Below are 18,364 nucleotides of genomic sequence, written 5' to 3' on the forward strand. Positions count from 1 at the left end.
ATCAATCAACTATGTATTGAATGACTTCCACGAATAAGTACGTCCATAGCTCGAAGCTATGTAGATGTTTCAAAATTGTTGCTGTTTGACTTTCAGTACTAATAATATAGCCTTAAGTAGTTAGAGCATTTTGATGGATATCCGAATTCTGTTCTGTTTTTACGAAACTTCCCGAATTCTGAACATATTCACAGTTAACATTCGTGATTTCATCATTATATCACGAATACGGATGACGAATGAGGATGTGGTTTGGACACGATGCGATTTCTTGTGCCTCGAAGAAAGCTTTGGATAACAAATTCATTTTAGGCGCAGATGCCTGCACCCATTTTCAAGAATTTTGCTCGTGGTAACTGTAAATATAATTTAACTATCGAATATGTAGTAAACAAAACTATTGACCTATGGAGAAGTCAGTGGCACAAGTTGAAATGTAGAAAAGACACATAAATTGGGCATCATCCTTCGGTCATTGATAGCTTCCGTTAAGTAAACTGGGAACTTTAAGAGGAAATAGACCTGACACCGATAATTAAGGTTCATGTCAAATATTACTTATATTTAGAGTGAACATTTAAAAAAAAATACTACTTTGAAATACGATATTAATTCAGAAATAAGATTAAAATGTACAGCATTGAATTATTTGTGGGTGTCTGCTTGAAGGCTGCAACATTAACAACGTTCTTGCATGCTATTGAGAGGAAACATTTAATTTCATAATTGTACATTTCATGGGAAGCTTCTGTCATCACAAAATGAAGCTCAATATATGACTGAGGTCCGAAAGTTATCAGTATCTGTCTTGGGGCATTCTTCTGTGACTTTCACAATTTCGTAACTTATTTCAACGATAATAGCCTGGCCTTTCTACTTGATCTTTCAATTAGTGATGGAGTTATTACATTCTCTGTCGCAGTTACTTTGACCAGATTTAGATTCTTGACTCATAGTGAATGCTATTATTATATATGATTCCACGTTGAATGATTAGGGTATCTGGTATACTGTTAAAGGAGTTTTTACCCTCTAAATTTAAATCTTGCAGAAGAGGCGGATTAACCTATAGGCAAACTATAGGCAAATTCGGTCCATGTTTGTAACAGTAAAATTATCACACAGTTAATAAAATAATGTGTGAGAATCGACTAAATTGACTTTGAGCCTAATGGTGATGAATGCCGATATCGTGCATACGATTGATGCTGATGAGCTTATTGATCTGTTCCTGAAAAAGATCGCAAACTTCCTGCCATAAACTTATAATCACACCATGCCCCTCCCTAAAATGAGAAATTAGGTCCTGTACCTTTCTTTTGCCTGCGGCCCAACAAATCCAAAATCCGCCACTGCTTTTGATACTGCTGTTGAAATTTAAAGGCAGCCGGATTGGGCCCACGTTTATCTTGTTCTCTCTGTCTATTTGGAATAAGTACAGAGCAGAACAGATATCTTGAGTATTTGATCCAGTAAATTGGTTCGGTTCTAATATTTGGGTAGTCTTTCACTATTGACCTATTGTACTAATCTTATGACAATTCAGAGCGTCGATTACGATTATGTACAAATTCAGTCTGTCTTGTTGGTATTTTTTTTTCTTACTGATTAGTCTGGAAAAGGTCAATTAAGCATCCCAAGAATGCTACAAACTAGTACAAATGGGCCACAGACACAATCCTTAGTCACATCGATAGTAAAGTTCAATCTTGAATGAAAACGTCAGCGATACTATACGATACACATTGGTAGACGATAACTATTAGGATATGTTTGCTTGGTTTGGTTTGTTGTGCCATTTAAAAAAAGGTGTAAATTCACGCGAGAGGGAGCGCTTTTTTAATCACATATTAAAGGGAGGCAAATCATTTTAGAAATAGGTTTTCTAGCTTATGGACTCACTCCGCTATAATTCATTTGCCATCTCTTCCCATATTCAAACACGAAATTCAACCTTCTACAACTTTTTCCAGAAATCTCGTTGAAAGCTTTCCAATATGTCGAATGAAAGCCTGACCCATCCTCATTGTCTGCTAAAAAATTCAATACAGTGGTGTAACCTATTTTCGTGGATATAAGGATTCAACACTGAATTTCGTCATAGTTAAAAAAAACGAAAAAAAAAATTTTATGTCATAGATGTTTCCTCAGATATTCTACAAAATAATTAAAATTGGTTTATTTCAATTTTCTTTATGAATCCTTCACTTTGACCCATATTTCATGAGCAACCATCTCGGCAATGGCGGCAGAATGCGTCACTCATTTTCGTGTACAATGTTTGATCTATAAATAAGTCTAGAAAAACACGTTGTATGGATGCCGGGTGGTATAATTAACCTCTCTTAGTATTTATCTTTAATATCAATTCATTATAACTAGTGTCAATTCCTTCAAAGAACCACGATTTAAAAAAAAAATAGTGACTGACAAAATAAGACACGTAGCGTGATTTATTGCTAAAAGTCACTGAAACAACATAAGAATATGGCCCACTTTGTGTTCCATAGAAATTTTCTGCTGACACGGAATCCGCTAGTTGATCACGTGACTTCATTCGTTGGAATATAATCTAGCAGACAACACTTGGAATTCCGATTACCGCTTGGGATTATAAGGAAATTCGGCCGATAAAAAATGGTATCGTTTGGTAATAAGTGAAATCCGCCATTTTGTATTTGTCAAAGTACCGGTATACATTATTACATTTTACCTTGCTTTAAATTTACTGGATTCATTCTACTAGCTGATATTGTAGATAAAACCCATGTTTATCAAAACAAACTAATGCGGAGGTCGCGCAAGGTCGCTCATGTAAATTATTAATCCTTGCCGGAAATCCACGAATAATAGGTTTCCACGAAATTAGGTTACTTGACTGTATATGATGAGCATGAAAATTTTGAGCTACTAAAATTGAAAGTAGACTACTTACCAGTTATACTCATCCGTTAGAGTTTGGCAGTTCACAAAAGGACTATTTTTAGAATTAGCCTTCCGCTTTTAAGTCGCTCATCATCTCACCAATGATAATGCAATTTCAGACATCAAATTCCAAATTTAGACCAAAAATTACCAAAAAAATAGGCATGCAAATAACCCAAAATGGAGAGAGAAAGTAGATTTCTAAAAATCGCCTGGACTACATTGTTATTAAATCATTTACATAAAACGTTTTAGTGGAGTGAGTTTTCTATTTGTCTGAATAGATAACACCCTTAGCTTAATGTTGTCTGGTGAATTATTTCTATTTATTTACACCTGATTTAAAAATTTGAATGATGCATGTCATAAGTTTTACCTTCTAAATTTGAATATTGTGGGCATAGCCCACACTTACAATCCTTCTTTGGCTGAATAAGATGGATGTCAATATCTACTAGACGACGAACGAAAGCTAAGTACTATAATAGTATTGCTATCAACTCGGCCTCAACTTTAAGCATTATACCCCCATTTCACCTAGATTGTTTTCTTTAATTGGCATGATCTGGGCCAAATTGTCCCCTATGAAACATTTGTTTTATGGTCGATCGGCTGCATTTTTGCGAAATAGTCGGGAACCTGCGACCATTGCCTTATACCTTCGGGAACATCTGGCTCGATCGCTTTTTCGGTAGTGGACACTCAAAGGATTTAGGCGATCTCACTAGATTCTCCCCGAAGATATTAGGTAGTACTCGATTATGCTAGCAGGTTCCCGACTATATCGCAAAAATGCAGCCGATCAACCAAAAAAAAAAAACCAAATGATCGGGTACAACCGTACTATCAGGATCAAAATAATGCTTGGTGAAATGGGGGTATAACACTATCATTGTACCAGCCACAAATAGTAAAGTATATGATATTGGTCTGTGAAATGTGTTTGACAATTATGAATATTAAGTAACGATCATCACAGACGATAATACTAACCAACAGCAACGGTACACCATTTCCTCTATTTGTCATAGGAATATAACTAAAAGATGTCATTTCTTTGTATAATCTTTTGAACATAATAAAACATTTGCTTATTATATAGGTAACAATAGGTAATTAAAAAAATTTGTTATTAACATCTCCTAAGTACTGCAAAATAACATTAATTAACGTCAAGAGGCATTTTTATGTTCCCACTATAATTTTATATAAAAGACATATAATAGTTATTTTTACATCCTGTGCCTTAACTAAAACTTATGACATGTAAGAAAATATTAGAACTGGGCTATGCAAATCAAAAGGTTAATTATAAACCAAACCTTAACTACCCGATAGTAAGATTAAGTAAGGATCCTATATACAAATACGGGCTATAAACCAGATTTCTGTACATGACCATGTTATACAGTTTGTCATTGATTCAAGCCTTAAAATTGCCCAGTTCTTAAAACGGAATAAATAACAATCACTACTCACTATAAACAAATAAACAACCATACTGGTTTAAAAACATAACAGATAACACGAAGATATTATAATTAAGGTATATTACATTATTATATTGAAGAGGTATGCGTATCCAGAAAAGTCAAATAAAATCAGTGCTTTAGTATTTTTATCATAGTGTATAAACCCATCATAGGACCATCATCATTATATCAAATATAAATCATTGACAGTAGTCAGTAGGGAATATGACCATTACATTAAATACAAATCATTGACAGAAATCTATTAAACAGTAGGAGATACAATAATGATCTTAAATATAAATCATTGACAGTAGTCTAATAAATCAGTAGGAGATATAATCATTAAAAATAAATCATTGACAGTAGTTTATTAAATTGGTAAGAGATATAATTATTGACAGTAGTTTATTAAATTGGTAAGAGATATAATTATTGACAGTAATCTATTAAATTGGTAAGAGATATAATCATTGACAGTAGTTTATTAAATTGGTAAGAGATATAATTATTGACAGTAGTTTATTAAATTGGTAAGAGATATAATCATTGACAGTAGTTTACTAAATTGGTAAGAGATATAATTATTGACAGTAATCTATTAAATTGGTAAGAGATATAATCATTGACAGTAGTTTATTAAATTGGTAAGAGATATAATTATTGACAGTAGTTTATTAAATTGGTAAGAGATATAATTATTGACAGTAATCTATTAAATTGGTAAGAGATATAATTATTGACAGTAATCTATTAAATTGGTAAGAGATATAATCATTGACAGTAGTTTATTAAATTGGTAAGAGATATAATCATTGACAGTAGTTTATTAAATTGGTAAGAGATATAATCATTGACAGTAGTTTATTAATTGGTATGAGGTATAATCATTGACAGTAGTTTATTAAATTGGTAAGAGATATAATCATTGACAGTAGTTTATTAATTGGTATGAGGTATAATCATATCAAACAGGAATTTATCTTATTAAATGTTTTAACAAGTTATAAAATGATGTTTTATAAATAATCAAGTTTGTAGTATGTATAACTATCATATGAACTAAACTATAAATAAATATAATAGAATTCAACACCAGCCAGTTAAATAAATTGATTAAGACAACATAGCCATTATATCTATGACAAACATGAAAGACTTTTTATCACAGCTTATACTTTTATGTTTTCTTTCGTTCTCAATCATCTGGTAAAGAAAGAGCTTCAAATCTGAAAATATTAAAAACTTTCAAGTTAAAAATGTATGGATAAATCTACCGCATTCGGTGCAAAATAACTATTTGAAATGGACTCAAGAATGTAAATTATTGAATACTCCTATTAATTATGTAATAAGCATATATTCATGAATCTCCAAAAATTGTTTAACATTATTCTCAACATATAAAAAAAACGTTCAGGAGCAATGACACAGACACTGTGCTTTAGCACATTTTAACCATGTGAAACAAGATCAATCTAAGTATTAATATCAGAAAAACATCAAATTAAATTTATCTAGCTTTTGAAACAAGCTTTTACGTGTCCACACACTAAACCCAAAGTACATATAAGGAAAAGTGTAACTACCCATGTATTGTTAGTGTAAAAGAGAATAACTCCAATTTGACCTACCTTTCTATGATGGAAGTATTTTCTTTCACTAATTGCACCATTTCCTCCACAGAATTCCTGGAAGTTTTCAATCTGAAGAAATGACTTATAAATTTTGAAACCAAAACAATAAGAATAGCATACTAAATATCATGTGAATTTTAACTTTTTCAAAAGAATCTTTCAAACTTTCCTGAATATTTGTTATCCACTGATTAAGGTTGTGGAATGCTGTTTATCATTACATTATGAAAGTTAGATTTCTTATCGGAAATTGGATTTCATACTATTATTGAAAAAAAAAAGTTCATTACCCCTGTAAGATATCACCAGCAACTTGTCTTCTTAATAATAAATTACTATTATCACTACTATTTCTACTGATACAAGGTGTATTTTCTGTATTATCACCTTCAACTTGTATTTTTGTTAGATTTTCAGATAATAACTCATGATATTGCTGCAAATACTAAAATATGAATTAATAAATGATTTATTATTGAAGTTAAAGTCTGTTGTAAATAATTCATAAATCATGAAATTTTGTAAATATATATTCAGCTGTTGTAAATAGTTTGTACCTATCCAATATATCAAATATCAATTCTTTAAATATTAATCAAATATATAAAATGTTGTAAATACATGAATATAAAGTTGTAAAGTTGGAATATTACAATATAAGACTATAATTATAAGTCAATGCTCACCAGATTAAATAACTGATAATAAGCACTCTGCTTCTGTATTAAATTATTCATTTTACATTTCATTTCTAAACTCAACACACGATTTTGGACAGCTTGACTGGAATACAGAAAATATACATACCTTGATATTACCTTTACCTCAACCTATTATTTGAAGTCATTTTGATATATTATTCTACTTGCAGAAAGCTTTTATGATCTAATAGTTGATTAAAAAAAAACAAAACCTTAAATGATTTAAAGCATTGTCTTTTCTGAACACATATCATCATCCTAATATTATGGTAAAGATTTACACAAATTAAACAATATGATAAAAGACTAATGTAAAACTTACCTATACCACTTTTGAAAGGCACTATATAAATTATGAGCAGCAGGACAACAGTGAGTCGTCAACCTAATCTTAATATCATCTGTCATCTTTTTTACTTCACATCTATTTTAATATAAAATAGCTTGCCAGGCAAGGTAACATACGCCCACTGGTAGCTGTCACAGAGGATCATTAAATCGTTATTGACCAAAAATATATGAGATCTTCATAATAATATCAAATTGCTCATATTTAAGATCTTTATTGTGCATTTATAGTTCAAAAACCCTGAAAATCTCATCAATTTAGGGTCAGTTATGCTAACTCAAAAAATGGTTGTTGAAAAATCGTCAAATACGAATTTGACTGTCATCTTATCAATCCCAATGCTCACACCAAGTTTCATCAAAATCCATTGAAAATTGTAGCTTCTAGTGTGCCCACAACATAATTTTGACGCGAAGGGCAATAACTCATGATAGCTTGCCAGGCAAGGTAACATACGCTACAAGCTGTCAGAAACAAGAACAGTCTTTAGGGACTTATTTTAAAGATCTTCATAATACATAGTAGTTATTTTTTATATTAATTTCAATTCTTTTTTTAAATCATTAGCACTAACTCAAATGCCCTTCATCGAAAAATCATTGTATCAGAACTTTACTAAAATCTTATCAATTTAAATGATCACACCACATTTCGTCATAATCGGATGAAGACAATTGGGCAATAGCTCCAAAAATATTCATCAAATAATCAACAAATATGAATCAGTCCAAGATCTTATGGATATATATGATCACACCATGTTTCATTAAAATCAATTGAAAACTGTAGTCTCTATTGTGTTCACAAACAAATGTTTTTCCTAAGTCTAGGGCAATAACTAAAAAATCGTTTATAAAAAAAAATCATCATAGCTCCAAATTTATAATCGGATGAAAACTGTAGTCAGTATTGTGCTCGCGAACAAATTTTGAAGTGTTTATACTTAGGGCAATAACTCAATAACCATTCATCAAAAATTCCTCAAATTTGAAATTGACCATGATTTACTGAATATAAATCATCACACCAAAATTCATTAATAACGAATGGAAAGTGTAGTTTATATTGCGCTCACGATCAAATTTGGACCGGTATTTACTAAGTTAAGGGCAATAATTTAACAAGTGGTTGCCCAGCAAAAATGAAATGAATGGAGTTTTACGTCCTACTTTTCTGCACCATATGGGCTAATGAAGACAGGTGTTGCCTAGAAGATACACCCACTTTCCTGATACATTTTCAGTATATCAAGGACAGTCACCTATCTGTGTCAAATCATACCAAAATAATTTGTGCAAGATATTGTTGATTTAAACAAAAACACATTATTTAATAAAATTTTGACATAAACTGTCACCTCTATCGCGTTAACAAGTCAACAAATTTTGATGTGTTTTTCGTAAATCAAGGGCAGTAACTCAAAAACTTTCATCGAAAGATCAACAAAATCGAACTTGGCCAAGATCTCATCACTAAAAATGATCACACCAAATTTCATTTAAATCGGATGAAAACTGTAGTCTCTATTGTGTTCACAAACAAATTTTGACACTTTCTGCCTAAGTCAAGGGCAATAATTCAAAAACCGTTCATCGAAAAATCAAACTTGACCAAGATCTCATTAATATAAATCATCATACCAGATTTCATTCAATTCAAATAGAAACTGTAGTCTCTATAGTGTTTACATGAAATGTGGACGGACAGGGGCAATAGCAATATACATCAACAATTCCATGTGGGCGTATAAAAATAACTTTATTACATTTTAATAATAGTACACATTATACCAATTTTCATATATGTCTGAAGATTGCACAGTGTGAAACAACATGATTCATGATTTCTATATTCTTTATAGGTAAATATGGAAAGACGGTTCAGTTATCGGGCAAATTACATCTAATTCCTTCTAAACCTGTTTGCACAACTGTCAAACACTGCTAAATATTTGCTTGAAGATTGTGACATGCCTAAGCCAGCCTTTCTCCCTTTCTGGTTACTCAGTGTTCCAGTGTGTACAAAATTCCAGGTATGGAATAACCTTTGCATTTTGCTTATTTCTTGGATACAAACTGTGTTCTCACCTCTCATATTTATGTATCTGTTCTTCATTATGTGATAGACCCCTCTTATATCTATCATTTTTTAAAGTTTTTGTTGATTCTTGTAACTTGATTATTAGCTCATGAAGAAATTCAGGGCTGTAGAAGAAAATAAAAGATCTTCATTACCACAACTGTAAGTACTTCATAAAAGTTCATTCTGTAAAATTAGTGTAGAATTCTAGAAAAATCTCCAATTCAAATGTACATCAAAATATAATTATCAATTTCAGGTCAATTTCAAGGGAGACTAATGCACCATCAATTTTGCTCACACTGAGACCAAAACATATTCATCTTTTCAATATTTTCGGTTTTACACATTCATTAGTAATTGTGAGATGATGTTATAAAGTAAACCTACCATCTATCAGCTGATAAACAACCTAGAGATGAATTCCACTCTGTTGATAATTGTTTAGTATCAGTGTTAGTTGATGTTATTTTCTCCATAACTTCATTCAAGAAATCTATTTCTAGTTCTATCTAAAAAAAAAGAAATTAGGTTATCTATGATAATATCCTTTATCATTGTGGATTGATTATAGGAGAAATTTTGAATAAACTAGTGTAAAAAAAAGCCATCAAAATTGTAGTTTGATCAAAGAAATCAAGTAGCAGATTTGGAAACTAATTCATAAAATCTTTACCAATATCCATAATGATACAAAAATATTCAACATATAAAAAAATAGATTTACCTCTTTAGAAGTGGTTTCAAATTTGTCTTGTGCCTCTGTTAACATATTATCTATACTAGTGACTAGATGTTGCAAAATAGGTATATCTTGCTTCTGTTGTAATAGACACAATGATGTTAGTTGGAATTTCATGGACTTTAAGAAATGTGCAAACCATATATTGGTTGTTTGACAAAATTGTGTTACATGTTTCAGAGTACCATTCTGTAATTCTATTCCCTGACTTAGTTCATGACTGAAATATAAATATATAGAATAATTTCGATGTGAAACTAACATTTCCAAATTAAATTTCAAATTTTCTAATATTATGTATAAGCTGATAAAGATAACAGAATAATGTATATACATACCTATATTGTTTAACAGAATAATGTATATACATACCTATATTGTTTAACAGAATAATGTACATACATACCTATATTGTTTAACAGAATAATGTATACACACCTATATTGTTTAACAGAATGATGTACATACATACCTATATTGCTTAACAGAATAATGTATATACATACCTATATTGTTTAACAGAATAATGTATACACACCTATATTGTTTAACAGAATGATGTACATACATTACTATATTGTTTAACAGAATAATGTATATACATACCTATATTGTTTAACAGAATAATGTATATACATACCTATATTGTTTAACAGAATGATGTACATACATAACTATATTGTTTAACAGAATAATGTATATACATACCTATATTGTTTAACAGAATGATGTACATACATTACTATACTGTTTAACAGAATAATGTATATACATACCTATATTGTTTAACAGAATGATGTACATACATACCTATATTGCTTAATAGAATAATGTATATACATACCTATATTGTTTAACAGAATGATGTACATACATAACTATATTGTTAAACAGAATGATGTACATACATACCTGTATTGTTTAACAGAATAATGTATATACATACCTATATTGCTTAACAGAATAATGTATATACATACCTATATTACTTAACAGAATAATGTATATACATACCTATATTGTTTAACAGAATGATGTACATACATACCTATATTGCTTAATAGAATAATGTATATACATACCTATATTGTTTAACAGAATGATGTACATACATAACTATATTGTTAAACAGAATGATGTACATACATACCTGTATTGTTTAACAGAATAATGTATATACATACCTATATTGCTTAACAGAATAATGTATATACATACCTATATTACTTAACAGAATAATGTATATACATACCTGTATTGTTTAACCGAATGATGTATACCTATATTGTTTAACAGAATGATGTACTTACATACCTGTATTGTTTAACAGAATGATGTACATACATAACTGTATTGTTTAACCGGATGATGTATACCTATATTGCTTAACAGAATGATGTACTTACATACCTGTATTGTTTAACAGAATAATGTATATACATACCTATATTGTTTAACAGAATAATGTACATACATACCTGTATTGTTTAACAGAATAATGTATATACATACCTGTATTGTTTAACAGAATGATGTAACATTATATTTGAATGTATAATATTGTCTGTAGCTGTTAATACAGCATGTGCTATCTTACAACAAAGGCGAGATGTTCTATAATCCATCTCATTATTACACTGTATACCATCAGGTACTTTAGGAAATGGAGCTGAAAACAATACATTATCTTATATTCACTGCATCAACACATAATAATTTTCAATTTCCAATTTTACAAAGACAAATTGAAATCAAATCCTGAAATATGATATATATTCATTGATGCATTCAAACTCAGATTAAAATGATTTCAAATTACAAGAAAGCCATATTGAATACACCTCCACAAATCTAAATTGAAAACAATTTGCTGGAAATTGTAGCCAGTTGAGTGAACACAAGTTAAATATGGATGGATGGATGGATGCGGTAATGACTCACCAATATATACAGGATCTGGGTAAGGACTAAATTTATTTTCTTTATTGAAAACTAAGATAGGATTGAAATAAGTTATGTAATCTGGATAGTTTTTGATCGGTAAGGATTCATCTATCATTAGTTCTAATGGTTGACTGTCTATTAATAACACTTGGTTCTCCTGCTTAATCTTGGTTTCCATAGCAACACATTCTTGTAACGAACAAAGTCTAAAAATACCAAAAGATTTGGCACTTATTGTGCTTATAGAAAAGGGAACATTTTACACAAAGCAATTATCTACTCTTCTTTAATCAATTTCAATTGCCTCTGAAATCAAGCCAATATGCAGTTTTACATCCTACTTTTCACTTATATCAAGAAATATTCATCAATATAATTAAAATAGATCGTGCTTACTTTTCCTCAGGGTCTAAATAGATTTTTATATATCGACTTTGCATAGGACAGAATAAATCTACAATACATTTATTACAAATGGTATCAACTGTTTCAAAATATTTCTCAAATGGCCAGATTTCTTCAGCTTTGATTTCCAACAATGCTGCTAACAGAGGAACCAAAAACATCTTCAAGCCACTGAAATGTACAAAAAATTATTTACATGATATACGAGTATCATTATTTAACTGTCTTTTAAAAGAAACTCATTTCCTGTTGGCAAAGATTTTTTTACATAGATTGAAAAATCAATTCTTAAATGGGGTATTGTACTGAGTCCGTGATTGTCTTTGGGTTGTTAAAAATTCTTGAATATATCAATTAAAAAGATAGCTTGCCAGGCAAGGTAATATACGCCCACTGGCAGCTTTGAGGCGATACTGAATAATATTATCAAAATCCGTCAAGAATTGTGCCATCTAGAAGCTAAAATTGAACGCGTTTTCAAAAGCAAGGGCAATAACTCATACTAATTAATATTTGATTTTTTTTGATTTTCAATAGGGTTTTTCCTTGGGTGATATACAACACCCATGCCAAGTTTCGTCAAAATCCACCAAGAATTGTGCCTTCTAGAGTGTTTACGAGCTAAAAATTGACACGTTTTCAAGAACAAGGGCAATAACTCATACTAAATATTTTATATTCTTCTGATTTTTCAATCGGGTTCATCCTTGGGTGATTACAAGCAATTGTGGACGGACGTATAAAAATTACCTGGATATTTGACAAGTATTTGGTAATGTTTGACTCCATTGTATAGCACCATTTTCAACACTCTGCACACCTGATATCACTCCTCTTTCCTTTTTACTCACAATTTCATGCCTGTAATAAAACACACCTTTTGTTTCTCATCATTCAGTTTTGATTTCATGTAACTAATTCATAGATTTAATGAGTCAATAGAATAAATATCATAAATTATAAAACAAAATCAAAATGTATATATACAATATGTATATAGACACTCAGTAAAATAATTTAATTTGGAGTTGCAGATTAACTTGATATATTTCGAAATATTCATATGATACTCTCACACATACTGGAAAACAAGACCCAGTCAAAATTCTGTTTTTTTAATAAAATCTTCTTACATTAATTCCTTATTACGTCTCCCTCCAAAAGGTCTAAAAGGAAGACTACCAGTAGCCATATGGTAATAAGTTACACCAATACTCCACAAATCAACTGAGGCATCAAATAATTTACTATTAGACCTCCGTAATACAGCCCTTTCATATATATGTGGATGCTAAAATGGATAAATAACAAAGAGAGATTTCAATAAAGAGATTGCCAGGCAAAGTAACACACGTCCACTATCAGCTGTCAGTAATGATAACAAAGTCAAAGCCTCACAAACAAAAAACCGATAATCCAATTATATCTAATATCTCATCAATATATACACCAAGACCAAGTTTCATCAAGATTGGATAAAAACTGTAGCCACTATTGTGCCTACAAGCCAAATTTGATGTGTCTCAACTAGGTCAAGGGTAATAACTCTGATACTGTTCATCTAATTGTTACCAGTTTCAAACTTGACTGTGATCTCCTCAATATATACATCCATTTTAAGTCAAGGGCAATAACTCCTGAACCGTTCATCCGATTATTACCAAATTCGAACTTGACCGTGATCGCATCAATATATACATGTATATTCATCAAGATCAGATGAAATATATAGCCTCCATTCTGTCTACAAGCCAAAGTTAAGAGTTAAGAGCAATAACTCCCAAACCATATATCCGATTATTAACAAGTTCAAACTTTTGCCTATCTTGCCTTCAAGCCAAATTTGACGCATTTTTACAAGGACAAGAACAACAACTCCGGATTCTAACTTGACCGCTATCTCATCAATATAAACTTACATACCAAGTTTCATCAATATAAGATAAAAACTGCAGCCTCTATTGTGCCTACAAGAACAGACAGACAGACAGGGCGACGGCAATATCTGTCTACTTTTTCATGTGACCAATAGAACTACAGAAATCATAGATATTGCAAAGGAAATAAGAAGTAGAAGCCATAAGCTGTAAAGCAAAAGAGCTCTGATGTCTTCTTTGAAGGAGAAAATAGACAAAAAATCCAGGTATTCAGCAGACATTAACCCTTTATTTGCAACATTACTTTTAGTATTAACATAAATATATCACTAATCAAAGCACTGCAAGAAAATACAAGCAATTGTTTAATTACAATGTCTTAATAGTTTACAGAGGTTTTAACTTACTAAGTATTCCTCTGTTCCATATAATGATACAAAATGTTCTTCATCTTCAAGTTCTCTGGCTGCCCCAAAATCTGTTAACTTATACACCGATCTAAAATATCAAAATATTGTTCATGCCTTAGCCTAGTATAAATGTATACTCAAAATATTTCCTATAATTTCATAGTCCAAAATCAATTTAACTTATAAGAACAGGATCATCATCTGTTTCACCAATCGTGCCTAATAGTCTAAGAAACGGGAATTATTTAGCTAAGCTAATCAGTAATAGAGTTCATTGTTCAAAATTTGAGCCTTCAATTACATCTGTGTCCACAATTTCCCGCCTTAAAAAGATGATTCATCTTTTCTCGAGACTCTACCATATCTAGAGAAAGACACATATACAAATAGAAAGTGAAATTCCTAGTTTGAGGTATTTTTAAAGGTATTTTCATATATTTCTAGTACTTTTGAAAATGATAATTCAAGACCTAAATCTACCCTTGAAAATGGCCTGTTTAGAATAACATATATCATGTTAGATGCATTCTTATTTCTAAGACATTGTTTTAAAATTGAATCGTTTTGATTATATATTGTAGCTGAGAATAGACAAAATGAACCATGTAAAATAAAAACAAAAGATTTATATAAGAGTCATATACCTGCCATCAGGATCTTTACAACGTAAAATATTACCAGGTTTAACATCACGATGAACAACAGCATTATCACGTAGATGTTTCATCCCTCTAGCTGCAAGCAAATAAGAATAATAAATAACAGAAATTTCTACCTTCAAGTAGAGCTCATATGGAATGAGAGAGCTGCATGGTTAAGAGTTGAATATTAAAAAGAAATAATTGCATCACCTGTATACATTCCAGTGTATCAAATCTACATGCATTACCATTGTTTCTACTTAAGTTAAAATGTTGAATAAGGGCTCTATCATAGGATCAGAATACAAGCTCGAACAGGACAACTATGATCAGGTACCAGAAGAGACAATATGGAGGAGATAAATGCTGCTCATACCAACATGTTGAAGAACTAATAAAACTTCTTCTTCAGCTATACCAAAAGCATTCTGTGGTTCCTCTAACATACTAAAAAGACTTCCATAGGGACAATATTCCATAACAATAACTTTATTATATGTGTGGTTCTGGAAAGATTCCAAAATGGCTTAAATGTTAAGGGACAGATGTATCATTTTTTGTTAACCCATCATAACTTAGTCTCAGAAACAGGAATAGTGTTGTCAGCATGGTATACTTATATTATAACTTTGCATATTGTTACTTGTAATTTTTGTCGGCATGAATAGGCAAAACATAATTATCATTATTTTTCTTATTTATTAGGTAAGTCTAGTATTTCTATTTGCCTGCCTATCTTTATATTTCATGTCGGTATAGCATGCCAAAAGTTACTTTTGTAGTCATTGTGTTTATTATCTGTTTCAGAGCAGCCATCTTGTTTTATCTTTGTTACTTGATTTTATAAGATTAGTTCAAAGTGTCACTTTTCACATTTCTGACCAGTCAATTAGGTATCCAGCATTGATTTAAATATAGGTAGAGTATCTCCCAGTTTAAATAAACTTAAAAATGTTAATAGGAAGATTTAGACTAATCTGGGTTTAGTGAAAAATATATCTCTGTGACAAAAAAGGTGTATGAATTTTAATCATTGTAAGTGTTAGTACAAATTACTTTTTTTATTAGCATAGCAGTTAATTACTCTTCAGGCCAAAATTACATAGCATTTTTAAATCTTGTGGAGCAATTTCTTCTGTGATAGTTGAAATTGTATAGCACTTTTTTTTTAAATATTTTTTAATGTTTAATAAAAGTTATGAAAAGTCGCATGCATATGATTCTCGATTGAGAACAACCAAAACCAACCGATATATTTAAGCCTTGGGTTTGCGGTTTTTCTTACGGAAATGGATATTTAAAAGTTGTTATTACTTTGTTACTAATAGGAGTGTTGTATTTCGATTGTAAATGATGAAGCATTAATTTTTTCCACCACGAAGGCCATATCCATGCTGCTCTACTCTATCTCCCCTAAATGTCGTCTGCTATCCACTTCAGTATAATATTCCTTATTTAGCACAATCTAAGACTACGATACTATTTATAGTAACAATCATGCCTCCTTTGATTCTGTGCCGACTTTCAGTCCTCGAGAAATTTACTAAAAGGTGCGGCATATCAATGTTTCATTTATTATTAGAAAATATAATGTATCGCAAAAAAACTGCTCTACTGACACAAATTACACCATATTTTGCTGAAAATTGTATGAGTGACGACTACAAATTGTCCTATTGTTTAAATTCTTTTAACTCTGGTGCATGCACAAATATCTTAGCTAAGCCAAACAGTAATAGTGTTCACAGCTCACTGTCGAAATTTGAATCTTCAAATCCAAGTATGTCCAGAATTATCTGCGTTTGAAAGTGACGAGTCGTCTTTTCTAAGGACACTGCCATATAGAGAAGACATCTATAGAAATCGGAAAAGAAATTTCAGTTTAGTCAAGGAAAAAATTGCTATTCACCAACTTAAAACAAACTTTTTCATGAAATACAACATAGATCTGACACTTTACACAATTGATGTGAAAAGGGGAGTGTTTACTACCAATACCACAGCAATTGTGATTATATCTCAGTGTTTTATATTATATGAGTGAAGTCAATTTCAGTTTTTCCATTTTTTTCAATCGAGGCAGTAATCTTTGTTTTGTGATTTCATATGCCTGCAAGCTCTTTCAATCTTTTTATTAACAGAACAAAACAAATTTTCTTTACAGAAAACTACATAGGATAAAGCCAATTTCATTTTCGACAATAACACAGTTTTAATTAGATTAATGTTAATAAACCGATATATATGATACCTACTTCCTCTTCAATAGATAACAATTTAACAATGTTTTTATGATTTAATTTTTTCATAACATCAAATTCTCTCATCTGTATAGATATAGGTCTGTTATAACTAGCTGGATTAAATACTTTTACTGCTACCAGGTCAAATGTTTTCTAAAAGTTAAAAAAACAGATTTCAGTAAAGAGTTATTATAGGTGGCTGTTATAAAAGAACTTTTTGTTTTAAAAGACATGACGACATTTTGATTATGAACTGGCACAAATTCATGATGCAACTTAATAAGATACGGTACCGTACCAATTTTGGGATTAGATGATATTAGGGCTGCAATGATGAACCGTGATTCTTTCCTTCATATAAAAATAATCGTAATGTATTGGTATAATAAATTCTTTGTGTCATGTTTTTATTTTCCAAGTATAATTTTCACATCAAAATGTGCAAAAATTCATTTCTGACTTTGAAATTTGAGATTTTTTTCATAATTCCTTACTTCTAAATGTTCTCAAGTGCTTAATAGTGACAAAATTGTTAGTAATTTTACAAATTTCGACTACTTTTTCTCTTTCCTTTTTTAATAAATGAATCACGATAATCATCGAAATAAATCGTATCGTTGGATGAGTATCGTATAGTGTATCGAATCGTAACTTGAAGAATCGTTGCAGCCCTAGATGATATCAATCCAGCCTTATTTATAGAAAGATTTGCATGGAAAAAGTCTACTCTACAATACAAGACTCAAGTTAGATTTTAATGTTAAAAAATATATTTGAAAACCTTGATATATTTAAGGGACATTGTAAGGATGAATTCTAACTAAGCTGAATCTAGCTACTTACCTTACATCGACCTTGATATACCATACTAGTAGCTCCATGACCAAGAGAATCTTGTGTATCCCAAACATAATTCTTAGATCCCTTGGTAGTAGTCAT

At 30.7% G+C, this 18,364-nt stretch overlaps 2 protein-coding genes across 2 annotated transcripts; both read right to left on the reverse strand.

Annotated features, from left to right (window-relative positions):
• Positions 1 to 5,595: 5,595 nt before the first annotated feature.
• On the reverse strand, positions 5,596 to 7,143 carry LOTGIDRAFT_153915 (hypothetical protein; the record flags this gene model as incomplete). Its single annotated transcript, XM_009059911.1, has 5 exons — positions 5,596 to 5,626; positions 6,032 to 6,103; positions 6,325 to 6,479; positions 6,721 to 6,817; positions 7,058 to 7,143. 5 exons carry the CDS (start codon positions 7,141 to 7,143, stop codon positions 5,596 to 5,598), a joined length of 441 nt encoding a protein of 146 aa, XP_009058159.1.
• A 4,572-nt stretch (positions 7,144 to 11,715) lies between these two features.
• LOTGIDRAFT_105441 (hypothetical protein) lies at positions 11,716 to 18,364 on the reverse strand (the record flags this gene model as incomplete). The annotated part of the gene is made up of 9 exons (XM_009059912.1): positions 11,716 to 12,055; positions 12,246 to 12,425; positions 13,005 to 13,115; positions 13,388 to 13,545; positions 14,539 to 14,629; positions 15,186 to 15,276; positions 15,559 to 15,688; positions 17,438 to 17,578; positions 18,269 to 18,364. The coding sequence occupies 9 exons, from the start codon at positions 18,362 to 18,364 to the stop codon at positions 11,716 to 11,718; spliced, it is 1,338 nt and encodes a 445-aa protein (XP_009058160.1).

This window comes from Lottia gigantea (assembly GCF_000327385.1).
Source record: "Lottia gigantea unplaced genomic scaffold LOTGIsca_4, whole genome shotgun sequence".
In the NCBI taxonomy this organism is placed as follows: Eukaryota; Metazoa; Mollusca; class Gastropoda; family Lottiidae; genus Lottia; species Lottia gigantea.